A 12,953-nucleotide genomic window follows, 5' to 3' on the forward strand; every position below is an offset into this window, starting at 1 on the left:
TGGTTTGCTGACCATGATATTACTGTGTTTTATTGGCCAGCCAACATGCCTGACCTGAATCTATGGGATATTTTCAAGAGAAAGATGAGAAACAGTCGATCCAACAATATACAGATGATCTGAAGGCTCAATAGTGCCTCAGCAGTGCCACAGGCTAATCACTTCCATGCCACACTTCACTGATGCTGTAATTTGTGCTAGAGCAATTAATTTGCTGTAATATGTGCTGCCGACCAAGTATTGAGTGCACAAATAAACATACTTTAAAGAACTTGAACTTTTCTGTTTTGAAAATCCATTTTTTGATTGATCTTAGGAAATATTCTAATATTTTGAGATACTGGATTTTGGACTTTCATGAGCTGTACGCTCTAATCATCAAAATAAAAAATACTTTTGAAATGTTTTACTTTACATGTAGGGAATCTAGAATATATGAAAGTTTCATTTTTAAAAATGATTTACAATAAAAAAAAATTCACTTTTTCACAATATTCTAATTATATGACCAGCACCTGTAAATGCAAATTCAGTCTCTGAAAGTGAGTTATGGAAAAGCAGAAATACAGCGGTTACCCCTGACGGTCTATTAAACACCATTAGATTTCATATTATGGAAGCCCGATTATAGACGTAATTCTTAATTGTAACATAAATAGTGAGTCATAATTATGACATAATAACACAAAATTATGACAGTCGAAATGATGAAAGTCAAAATTATAACATCTAGTCAAAATTATGACACAAAGTCACAATTATAAGTCAAAATTATTGCATATAGTTAAAATTATGATAGAAAGTTAAAATGACTGTCATAAATATAACTTTTCAGTCAATTTCAGCATTTTCAATTAACTGTCATTATTGACAATTTCACGCTTGTGTCAATTTCGACTTCAAGTCAGAATTTTGACTTTTAATCTAATAAATCACTTAGTATGTCAACTTTTTATGTCATAAATTAGGATTTACAAAAGGATGTTTTTCTTGAGGCAGAAATGTGCTTCCATATCAGAGGTAAGAAGAAAAGAAAATGCAATGAAAGCTTCTATTTCAGCATCAGAACAATGAATTTTGCCAAAAGGCGAGGAGTTCACAGGTAAGAGTTTCACAAGGTTTTATGAGTCAGTCCAGATCTGTCGCTCAATGAATGTAATCTGCCATCAGCTGTAAATAACCTCCTAAGAGGATTGAGAGACGTGTGTCTGTCAGATATTCACTACAACAACACAAACGCGATAAAATGTTCCATTAACGTAAATGAAACATCTCGTATGTTTGAAGCATGCGACTTTAGTGCTTTTAAAACATTCACCTTGAGACTGAAGGAGGATTTTCTGAATGAATGAATGAATGAATGAGAGCATTAACAGACCAGATGGGTCATCACATCTGAACCATTTAGAGACTTGCAGAACTACTGACACAATGAAGTAAATGAATCAGTGTCAGAAATACTGACTCATAGATGGTGGTTTTGTTATATGACTGATTACTAATATGAAGAATCTGAAGTGTTTTGCAGTTCTCTTACTAACAGTTGGATGGATGGTGTTTTAACACCATGGCTTTAGAAAAAAACAATGATTCAGGATTGACTTGAAAGTGTTTGGAGCTGTTGGTAAGAATTATCATCAGCAATCTAGAATAGCACACGCCGAAACACTGCAGTTCAGTCAGAACCTTTGATTAACTCAGTTTACACAAGAAAATATTTAGAATAAATCATCAGATCAAAGATGGAGACAAAGATTCTTTATTTACAAACCCAACAGTGCAGGAACACAAACTCCTGTCACATCTGAGCACGCTCAAACTACATAAAAAGAGTAAATAAAAAGAATTACAAGAGATGAAAAATAAAAGATCCAAATGAAAGCAAAACTGTAACGGTGCTGGAGTATTTCAGCCCTCAGATCAGGTCAGCCACTGAAACAAGAGTTCAAGAATCTGGATTAAACCTCGACATTCTGACAACGCAACTTGTGCAACAAGTGACTCGCATGAAACTGTACCAACAAGTACAGAACAATAAAACAAAAATGTTAAATGATATATGATGATAATGTCCCATTCATTAAAATGACTGAAGAGATGGTGGATGTAAAACAATCAAGACTCACCGTTCATGGGCATCTCATCGATCTGCGTGGAATAGTACTGCTCAATATCACGGAGGATACGGATGTCGTCGTTCTTCACAAAGTTGATGGCCACACCCTTCCTACCATAACGACCCGATCGACCAATCCTGACGAGAGACACGATAATTCAAACTCACATCTGATGATCAGATCTGTCTAGATCAGTTTAGTGTCATTGAGATACAGTTATTAACAGTTTGATTTAGTTCTCCATTTTATATTCATTTACTGTGCTTGATGTGAACGGGCCTTTATATTTCGAGTAACAAAAATGTCTTATGCTTTAGTTTTAGTCTCTAGATGTTTGTACGAGTGTCTACAGTGAGTGAGTTCATTCCTGAGACTGAGATCTGTGTCCGTACCTGTGGATGTACAGCTCTCTGTTGTTGGGAAGATCGTAGTTAATGATGAGAGAAACCTGAGGAACATCCAGACCTCTGGCCCAAACGTCTGTGGAGATCAACACTCGACTGCACAAGAAAAACAGCAGAAAGATTACACCTCAAACACTTCTGGGACATTCATCTGCTTCCTGTCAACTGTGTTTAAAGTCGATGTAACAAGCGACAGATCTTCTCTGTCATATTGTGGAACAGATCGTAAATGTGTAACAGATTAAAAATGTAAGGCGGGGCTTGGTTCTGTGCATCAGTTGTTGATTGGGTGTGGCTCTTAAGTATATGCAGATGAGTGAGCTTGTAGGGGTGGGGCTTAAAGTGCACTAAATGATTGGAGAATCCTGCATACGTCACCAAAGATCCAGTTATTTTTAAAAATGCAACATGATTTGATGAATCGTTCTGTAAGATCTATAACATGTTTAGAAAATATGTTTATCCGTTTACCTGGCTCCAGATCTGAACTCCTTCATGATGGACTCTCGCTCTTTCTGCGGCATGTCTCCATGCATCGACGACACGGTGAAGTTCGCCTCCCTCATCTTCTCCGTCAGCCAGTCCACCTGAAAACACACGGCAGAAATTAAAGCTGAAAGACGCGGTTGCATGAAGCATTTAACACTGATTCATCAGCATTCGACTGCAAAATAAACACTACAGGTCAAAAGTTTTGATTTTTTTTATGTTTTTAAAAGTTTTCTTCTGCTCATCAAGACTGCATTTATTTGATCATAAATACAGTAAAAATAGTGAAATATTTCTACAATTTAAATGAACTTTTCTACGGAAGAGGATTAGGGCCAAGCAATAATAAAAATAAAACCATCTCAAGATTCAAGAAAAAAGTCGGGATAAAATTTCAAGAAAAGACTCGCTAAATTTCAAGAAAAGACTCGCTAAATTTCAAGAAAAGACTCGCTAAATTTCAAGAAAAGACTCGCTAAATTTCAAGAAAAGACTCGCTAAATTTCAAGGAAAGACTCGCTAAATTTCAAGGAAAGACTCGCTAAATTTCAAGGAAAGACTCGCTAAATTTCAAGGAAAGACTCGCTAAATTTCAAGGAAAGACTCGCTAAATTTCAAGGAAAGACTCGCTAAATTTCAAGGAAAGACTCGCTAAATTTCAAGGAAAGACTCGCTAAATTTCAAGGAAAGACTCGCTAAATTTCAAGAAAAAAGTCGGGATAAAATGTTGAGAATAAAGTCATTAAATGAGAATAAAGTCATTAATTTACGAGAATAAAGTAATTCAATTATGAGAAAAAAAGGCGTTAAATTACGAGAACAAATTCGTTAAATTACGAGTTTGTTCTCGAGTTTGTCTTATCTCGACTTCTCAAAATTTAACGTCATTTTTCTCATAATTTAACAAATTTGTCCTCGTAATTTAACGACTTTTTTCTCAAAATGTAATGATTTTTTTCTCATAATTTAACAAGTTTATTCTCAACATTTTATCTTGACTTTTATCTCGAAATTTAACATTTTTCTCATAATTTAACAAATTTGTTCTCGTAATTTAACGAGTTTATTCTCAACATTTTATTTAGACTTTTCTTTCGAAATTTAACAACTTTAATCTCGAGATGGTTTTATTTTTTTATTATTCAATTTTTTAAATTTTTTTATTATTCAATAAAGTCATTAAAATTATGAGAAAAAAAGTTGTTAAATTACGAATTTGTTCTCGTAATTTAACGACTTTTTTCTCATAATTTAATGACTTTATTCTCAACATTTTATCTTGACTTTTATCTCGAAATTTAACATTTTTCTCATAATTTAACAAATTTGTTCTCGTAATTTAACGACTTTTTTCTCATAATTTAATGACTTTATTCTCAACATTTTATCTTGACTTTTATCTCGAAATTTAACATTTTTCTCATAATTTAACAAATTTGTTCTCGTAATTTAACGAGTTTATTCTCAACATTTTATTTAGACTTTTCACGAAATTTAACAACTTTAATCTCGAGATGGTTTTATTTTTTTTATTATTACTTGGCCCTAATCCTCTTCCGTAGTTTTCTATGTGAATATATAGTGAAGTATAATTTATTCCTGTGATCAAAGCTGAATTTTCTGCATCATTACTCCAGTCTTCAGTGTCACATGATCCTTCAGAAATCATTTTAATATGATGATTTGCTGCTCAAGAAACATTTATGATTATTATCAATGTTTAAAAGAGTTCAGATTTTTGTGAAAACCATACATTATCATTCAAAAGTTAAGATTCTAAAAAAAACGCTTTTATTCATCAAAGACACACTAAACTGATCAAAAGTGACAGTAAAGACAATTATAATGTTATTAAAGATTCTATTTCAAATAAATGCAGTTCTTTTGAACTTTCCATTCATCAAAAAAAAAAAAAAAAAAAAATCAGTTTCCACAAAAATTATGAATATGAAGTTACGTTTTACATATATATATATATATATATATATATATATATATATATATATATATATATATATATATATATACACACACACAAAATATCCATTTTAAAATGAAATATTCACAATATTACCATTTTAATTATTCCAAAATTGACCGGTAATGTAATTTTGTGCATTAAAACATCACATAACCTCTCATAGTGCTCACAAAACAGGAAAAGAGTCATGCATATACTGTGGCTAATCCACTAAACACTCGACCGGATATGCTGGACGTCTAGATGCCAAACACTTCTAGCAGATGAGTGTAGAGTGGTTTATTGTAGACCCTGACCTTGCGTTTGGTGTTGCAGAAGATGACGGCCTGTGTGATGGTCAGCGTGTCGTACAGGTCACACAGCGTGTCAAACTTCCACTCCTCTCGCTCGACGGCCACGAAGAACTGCTTGATCCCCTCCAGTGTCAATTCATCACTGCAAACAAACGGAAACACATCAACTCAACATGACGTTTGCTCTCACAATATTTCAAATTCATCCCATGTTCATATAATGCATTCATACACACTGCAGGCGTCTCACCGTTTGACCAGGATGCGGATGGGGTCGGTCATGAACTTGTTGGTCATCTCCAGGATCTCGTGTGGCAGCGTGGCACTGATCAGACACACCTGAGTGGCGGGCGGCAGGTATCGGTACACGTCGTAAATCTGTTCCTTAAAACCTGCGGAAGCGAAACTTAAAGAGTCACAAACACTCGCAGGTTTGCACACGTGATCTCATGCATTCTGAAGTACTGCGTGACTCTTTACCCTTGTTGAGCATTTCATCTGCTTCATCCAATACCAGCATCTTAATGGCACGAGTCCTCAAACTCCTCCTGCGGATCATGTCTGAGAGAGAACGAGATGTTATGAATTGAACAGTGAAGATTGTTCTGCCCAGTGAGAAAGAAACGCTTAAATCTAGTACAAACTAAGACATGATCGTTACAGTCGCATTATCATATGAAGAGAGGAGCGCAGAAACTCGCTGTCAGCTGACCTGTGATTTATCACTAAAGTAGCAAAAACTCAAAACAGTCTCATCTTTCACATTGTCCATTTTATTATAAAATTAAAACAATAAATGGCGTTTTGATGCTTTTAAATGTGACGTGACAGATCGCTGTAGAACCTCAGTTCAAGAGACAGCGTCTTTTTTTCGCTTTACTACAAGTTACAGCACAAAAATAAACATGCATGAACATCAGAAGGAATGTTGAAAGATACAGAACAACTTACAGAAATGACTGCATTGTTCAATCAGTGTTTCAAACATGGAAAGACGTCAATAAAACAGCTTGAGAACAAAATAAGGTCACATAAATAAACGCTAAACTCACCGAACACGCGGCCGGGCGTTCCTGCCACCACATGCTGCCCGTAGTCCAGCTTCCTGATGTCCTCGCCCACGTTTGTGCCTCCGATACAGGCGTGACACTGAACGTTCATGTAGTCACCTAACGCCAGAAGCACCTGCAGGACAGAGGAAATGACATCATGTCAGACACGCGAGAGTAAAAAACTGGAAGCATAAACGCGTTTTTCGTTTAATCTTCACCTTCTGGATCTGTCCGGCTAACTCTCTGGTCGGAGCCAAAATCAGTGCTTGAGTCTCTCGAACCTAGTCAAACAGGAACAAGAAATTGTTTGAGGAAATAAAATATACTTTAAAAGACTATAAATGCTACACTGGAAGTTAAAGGTGTAATATGTAAAATATCCCAAAGCCACTAGGCCAATGTTACATTTTGTTCACTTGAGTACTTACAGTATCCCAAATGTTTGCAACTATTTGTAAATCGTGAGAAAATTGCAATTTTACCCAAGGCTGCGGGACGTGTGAGTCGCCTGTCAATGGCGTCACACCCGCGTTACCCTCGGTTTCTGGTTTATTTTGTAGAAACCATGGAAACGCCAAAGACGCTTTAATATTTACATGTTTTAATAGACAACAGAACATCCGTTTTGATATATTTAAAAACAAAACTAATTATTGTTATATAGCTCAACACTTTTAATCTTAATATTTAAATCAAATTTTCTTGATTTACCACGCTTTAACATGCCTCAGAGAAAAACACTATTTTGTGAAGTAGCTAACATAGCATAATCAGATGCAGCTTTATTTTTAGTAACAGTAATCATACAATACGTTTTAAAATTAATTGCATGTAATTTATCAACACAATCATCTAGCATTTAATATGATATTGTAAAATATGTGTTGATCAATCGCTCCACAACACTCGCTCCTGCTCTGCTTCACACTACAGTAACGTTAATAATCTCATCCATGAACATGATTTCTTCACAAGTCCAATCCCTATCCTTTTGCACCGGCTGTGAGGTGGAGATCACATGTCCCAAGACTTCGCTCTCAAACATGTCGTCATCAAGCTACACCTTTGTTTTGAATAGACCTCTAGTGGACAGAAATCTTACATACTGCACCTTTAAACAAAAAGCGGACTAAAAGCGCTGTAACGTACCTGTATATCCAAACACTGCAGCACTGAGATACAGAACGTGGCTGTTTTACCGGTTCCAGACTGAGACCTGGAGAACAGACAAATAGCGTTAGTCAATTTTAATAACAGTAATGAATGTTTATCGCATCATGTCCAGCATTTTTCCATGATGTGACTTACTGAGCGATGACGTCTCTTCCCTTGATGATCTGTTTGATGGCTCTCTGCTGGATGGCTGACGGCTTCTCAAAACCTGAAATCAGTAAACAACCATACAAATAAACATTTACATATTACAATAGCACTGTGTTAGTGACCAGAACTGTGTTATCCTAGTTATAAACATCCCATAATATACAATAAGACTATCAAATATCACAAGTAAACTTCATTCTGATCTCTCATTGTCTTTTGTATTTCTACTGACTGAACTAGTTGATTTTAACAGTAATGGCCGCTCTATTAAAGCCCCACAATCTCCTCAGTGTCTAAACAATGTAAATTGATAGATGTAAAATCAGTGTATTGATCAGTACAGTTGTTAGATCTTCTCTCACTCCCTGATAAATCTCATATAGAGCTCTATAACATGAATTTCAGCAGTAATTAATCATTAATTCATCGTTTTTACCGTACGCGTAGATCCCGCGCAGCAGATCTTCCCTCAGGCCCATCGTGTCAAACGTCGGCGTCACATCGACCTCTTCACTCGTCTCAAACTCGATCTTCGTCATGTCTTCCTCCTTCAGGATCCTCTTCCTCACAGGAGCTGCGGCGGCGGCCATAATTATGGTTGATTTTTAATATAAATAACGAGATAAAATATGAAAGCGCGTCTCTGCGCGTACACAGGCCGAACGGAAGAGCCGCGTGTGTCGCAGCTGTGACGCACAATGCGCGAGACGCGCCGCCCACTATTTAAATTCGAATCATGTTTATTTAAAACGTATCATATTTCACAATCACTTAAAGGGATAGTTCACCCAAAAAATTAAAATTCTGTCATTTACTCACCGTCAAGTTGTTCCAAACCTGTTTTAAAGGGTTGTTCACCCAAAAATGAAAATAGTGTAATTTATTACTCACCCGTAAGACCTTTGTTCATCTTCAGAACACAAATTAAGATATTTTTGCTGAAATCCGATGGCTCAGTGAGACCTGCATAGCCAGAAAAATATAAAAATAATGACTTTCAACAATATTGTGATAGGTCGATTTCAAAACACTGCTTCAGAGCTTTACGAATCAAATCAGTGAGTCGGATCTCCTATCAAATGGCTAAACTGCTGAAATCACGTGACTTTGGCGCTCTGATTCACTAGCTGCGTTCCATTCGACAGGGTCCCTACGCAGTGTTCACTGCTCCCTACTCCCTGAGCACGGTATATCAGTTGAAGTGGACTTCGCTGACAATAATCGCTCATTTGGAACGCCCTGCAAACGTCATCAAAGAAAGTCAACGACAGTGTCGCGCAGATTATGATATAACATAAATAAATAGATATTATAATTTACTTTCAAATTTAAAATTGACTCTGTAACTTGAAGCTGTAACTGCCATGCCATATAAAAATAAATTCTCATTTTGTAAACTGTATAACGGTATTAATCCATGGTCTGGGTCTCATCTCGTGCGCTTTCTTTTCCACGCGCAGCCGCATAGTAAACAATTCTGAGGTAAATAAAGTAAAATAAAAATGACTACAGAGCCTCAGATGCTTTTCAACACTTTTAGTTTGTCATGCCTATTCATAGAATAAAATATACAAATGTAACACATCGCCATAACCATTCATACTTTCGTTCAAAATTTATGAATACTCAAAACGTAAATTCCTCCATCGGAGAACCGTTTAAAAACTCTTTCAACGCCACCACTCCATCATAGTTCTGACTGGTGACGTGGTGCGCAATGACAGTTGGGTAATTTTACTTCTCTACTTCCTTTGAAGTGATGTATCGATGTTCCCTTATTCCCTATGCCGTTCGCAGTGCCCTTCAAACTGAACATGTTCGCTCCCTTTGGAATGGAATCTCACTTAAGATGGCGAAATACTGTGTAAAGTCCACTTCGCAGTCCACTTACGGCCGAATGGAACGCACCTTCTGATTCGATTCGTAAAGCTCTGAAGCAGTGTTTTGAAATCGGCCATCACTAAATAAGTCGTTATTTTGTTTTTTTTTGGCGCACCAAAAATATTCTCATCGCTTTATAATATTAATATTGAACCACTGTACTCACATGAACTGATTTAAACATGTTTTTAGTACATTAATGGATCTTGAGAGAGGAAATGTCATTGCTGGCTATGCAGAGCACATCAAATTTCATCAAAAATATCTTAATTTGTGTTCTGAAGATGAATGAAAGTCTTACGGGTGTGGAACGACATGAGGGTGAGTAATTAATGACAGAATTTTCATTTTTGGGTGAACTAACCCTTTAATTTCTTTCTTCTTCTGAACACAAAAGACAATATTCTGAAGGGCAAAATTGACTTTCATAGTATTTTTTTTTTTCTATACTATGAAGCCAATGGGGTCCATCAACTGTTTAGTTGTCAAAATATCTTTTTGTGTTCAAACAAACAAATTCATAGAGGTTTGGTGAGTAAATGACAGAATGAAAATGGCAACAACACAAAATCTCACATTAGCACATTTTACCATTATTTTACCACATTTATACATTATTAGAGTTTTAGTGGTTTGCATGAAGCACTCAACATGCGAGGCATCGCCGCATCTCTCACACGCAAAGGAAGTGTGTCCATCACTATCGAATTAATCTGTACGGCAGAGATGTCAGTTTAAGGGTTGAGTTATGTTCTATGTGGGATATTATGAAAGAAAAAAGCACTAAACAAGACCAATAATCTTGATTTATTAAGCTATTAACACAGTATACCCCATTTCCCCACGATATATGTACTTACAAGTCATTTGAAATGGGTTAAAACAGCTCAAACATGCATTTTAGTCTCAGACTAGCTTAAGCCTTGTCTGTGAAACCGGGGATAATGTTATAATAAACACTTAAGCTTCAATTCTATTTCTGTAGCACTTTAAAAACTTCATAGAAATTCACAGGAAAATAACTTAATGTTGCAGAACTCAATTAAAGCTGCTCTTCAACAAGTGTCATTATTCAGCTCGTATTTTATTCTCATTCAACAGTTTCAGTGCAGCCAAATTTATATTTATGATTGTCTTGTGTCATATAAACCATATTTAGCACCTCTCAGAAATCATCCTTCAGGGTTTCCATCACTTTTAAACAAGCTTTGCATGATTTTTTTCTAGTCGTTCATGATTCCTGCAAGGGATTTTTAACATTTTAGATTTTGAGGATCAAAGAGTTGAAAGTTGGTTCCGGAAGAATTTTTTCAATTATTTTTTCCCATTGGGACTTTTAAAAAGTCTTTGAAAGCCATGAAAAAAAGCTTTGAGGAGAATCACAACACTATAAACTTTGATTTGAAGCAATTAAGTTTAGAAAGATTGTTCTTAATGGCTTTAGTGAGGGAAAGAACTACAATCCCATGAAGCATTGCGAACAGTACGATCGAATTAATGACCAAGGAATATAAAACTAATTTAAAATTGTTGATGTAAATACATTTTAAGTTTATTGCAAAATATGTACAATTAAGTATTTTGAGAGAATAGAGAGATCGACTTTGTCAGAGCTAAAGAGCTGTTTTGACTCTGGTGGAATTTTCTCTACAGCATCATGGGTAATGTAGTTTTTCCACCAGGAATTCTGCCATTAAACATCATTTTAAAAAATAAGTTAAAATAATGCAGGCTGACAGATTCAACAAATACCGTCGATTAACCTCAAAGCTCACTGAATGGAGATTTTGCAGAGTTCTGTAAATCTATAAGCAATCTAACTAATGAAATATTTAAGAAAAAGCATTAATTTCTATGACTTTTCCAGTCCTGGGAATGAGATTTTTCAAATTCCCTTGATCAATAAAAGTTTACTGCTTATTTTTCACCTCATGATCATGCAAATTCAAACTTTTCATAATGAAATAAGACAGAAACAAAGTCCCGCTCAGACTCAGGTTTATTGTGGGATGTTCCAACGAGCCACACAGAAAAATACAGTCCGAGACGAAATGAAGATCTGTACAAAACCACAGTCCAGTCTACTGGTCCTTGAGCTCCTTCAGCCTCTTGATGGCGGACTTCACTGTGACGGCTGACGTTGTGCTGCGGATCAGAGGAACATCAGACTCATTCGACACCGTTATAACCCATTATAGCACGTCACGTGTGCAGCGTTTGCTTTAATTAGGAATCGCACTCTGTCTTACTTGTATGTCCACGCGCCTCCAGCGACAGTTTTCATGCAGGACCCACAATGCCAGATACCAACAGCCCTCCTCTTCATCTTAGTCTGAAGAAATCAAACAGTCACAACTCTAATTGGTTATGGAATATTGCAGTGCTTATAAGTTATTCATCCGTGCATTGCCGTTCTCCGATAACTACATTTGTTCTTGTTTGCGAAGCATCTCAGTCGTACACCTTTCATGCAGACTTAATCAAAGAAGAACAGCAGCACATATATGTAACATGTATGAGTACCTTGCCGCAGAAGGAGCAGGTGTATTTGGCATGTTGGCTGATCTCAATCTTCTTCACCATCTTCCTGAGGGACGCACCGTAACGGGTGCCGTACTTCCCCACAATTCCCACCTTCTTGGTGCGCTTGGCCTGAAGAGGAAATTATAAACATTTCAATAAATGTGCAATATTTTATATACTTTTGTTAACATTTGCAGCAAAGCATTTCATTCAAGCTGTTGTGCGCCGCTTAAAAGTGTGTGTTGAATGAGTGTGTGTACATTTATAAGAGTTATACAGCAATATAATGGAAACACTCTTCTGTCTGGAAGAGGAAAACTTTGTTGCTTCACATCAGCAAAGATACCAGATCTGAATGAAAGACAAGCTCTTCAGATGCACTGTATTCATTATTAAACACATCTACAGAACTGATAACTCTCTGCTGTCATCATCTCCGATTAGAGACGCGGTTTCTCTGAGTCAGTGTTTGTGACTCTCATCTGATCAGAATATGACATTTAAAGACTTCATCTTCACACAAACAGCAGCGATAATGATTGATTCACTCATCCGAACATCGAGCGATGAGAAAAGCGGGTTATTTGAGTGAGATTGAGAAGATGTTTGAAGATTCTCTCTCGGGCCACAAACACTCACCATTTTAGCAGAAGAGGTGCGGATCCAAAAGAGACCGAGCAACTGCGCATGCGCGATTTACCAGCGCTGAAAGTGACGCATTGTGGGATACTGGAGGACCAACTGCAGACAGAAACACCGACAGAATGTGATTATAGTGTGCAATAATGAGTGAATATGTAATAACCTGGAGAAATGTGCAGTAATAGCTTTCAAATATCAATGACAATAAAGACATTCAATTATATTTATAAAATTGAGTTATATAATTA

General features: G+C 36.3%; 2 protein-coding genes across 2 annotated transcripts; both read right to left on the reverse strand.

The window, feature by feature from the left end:
• Positions 1 to 1,748: 1,748 nt before the first annotated feature.
• On the reverse strand, positions 1,749 to 8,364 carry eif4a3 (eukaryotic translation initiation factor 4A3). Its single transcript, XM_067387030.1, has 12 exons — positions 8,096 to 8,364; positions 7,645 to 7,717; positions 7,486 to 7,552; positions 6,555 to 6,617; positions 6,337 to 6,469; positions 5,765 to 5,845; positions 5,535 to 5,676; positions 5,288 to 5,426; positions 2,993 to 3,108; positions 2,510 to 2,617; positions 2,127 to 2,254; positions 1,749 to 1,932 (listed from the first exon to the last, which is right to left on the reverse strand). The coding sequence occupies exons 1-12, from the start codon at positions 8,247 to 8,249 to the stop codon at positions 1,916 to 1,918; spliced, it is 1,221 nt and encodes a 406-aa protein (XP_067243131.1). The 5' UTR covers positions 8,250 to 8,364; the 3' UTR covers positions 1,749 to 1,915.
• A 3,157-nt stretch (positions 8,365 to 11,521) lies between these two features.
• Positions 11,522 to 12,804, reverse strand: rpl37a (ribosomal protein L37a). The gene is made up of 4 exons (XM_067387629.1): positions 12,703 to 12,804; positions 12,064 to 12,192; positions 11,790 to 11,872; positions 11,522 to 11,685 (listed from the first exon to the last, which is right to left on the reverse strand). Exons 1-4 carry the CDS (start codon positions 12,703 to 12,705, stop codon positions 11,622 to 11,624), a joined length of 279 nt encoding a protein of 92 aa, XP_067243730.1. The 5' UTR covers positions 12,706 to 12,804; the 3' UTR covers positions 11,522 to 11,621.
• Positions 12,805 to 12,953: the final 149 nt, after the last annotated feature.

Source organism: Chanodichthys erythropterus, chromosome 6 (assembly GCF_024489055.1).
Source record: "Chanodichthys erythropterus isolate Z2021 chromosome 6, ASM2448905v1, whole genome shotgun sequence".
Taxonomy (NCBI): domain Eukaryota; kingdom Metazoa; phylum Chordata; class Actinopteri; order Cypriniformes; family Xenocyprididae; genus Chanodichthys; species Chanodichthys erythropterus.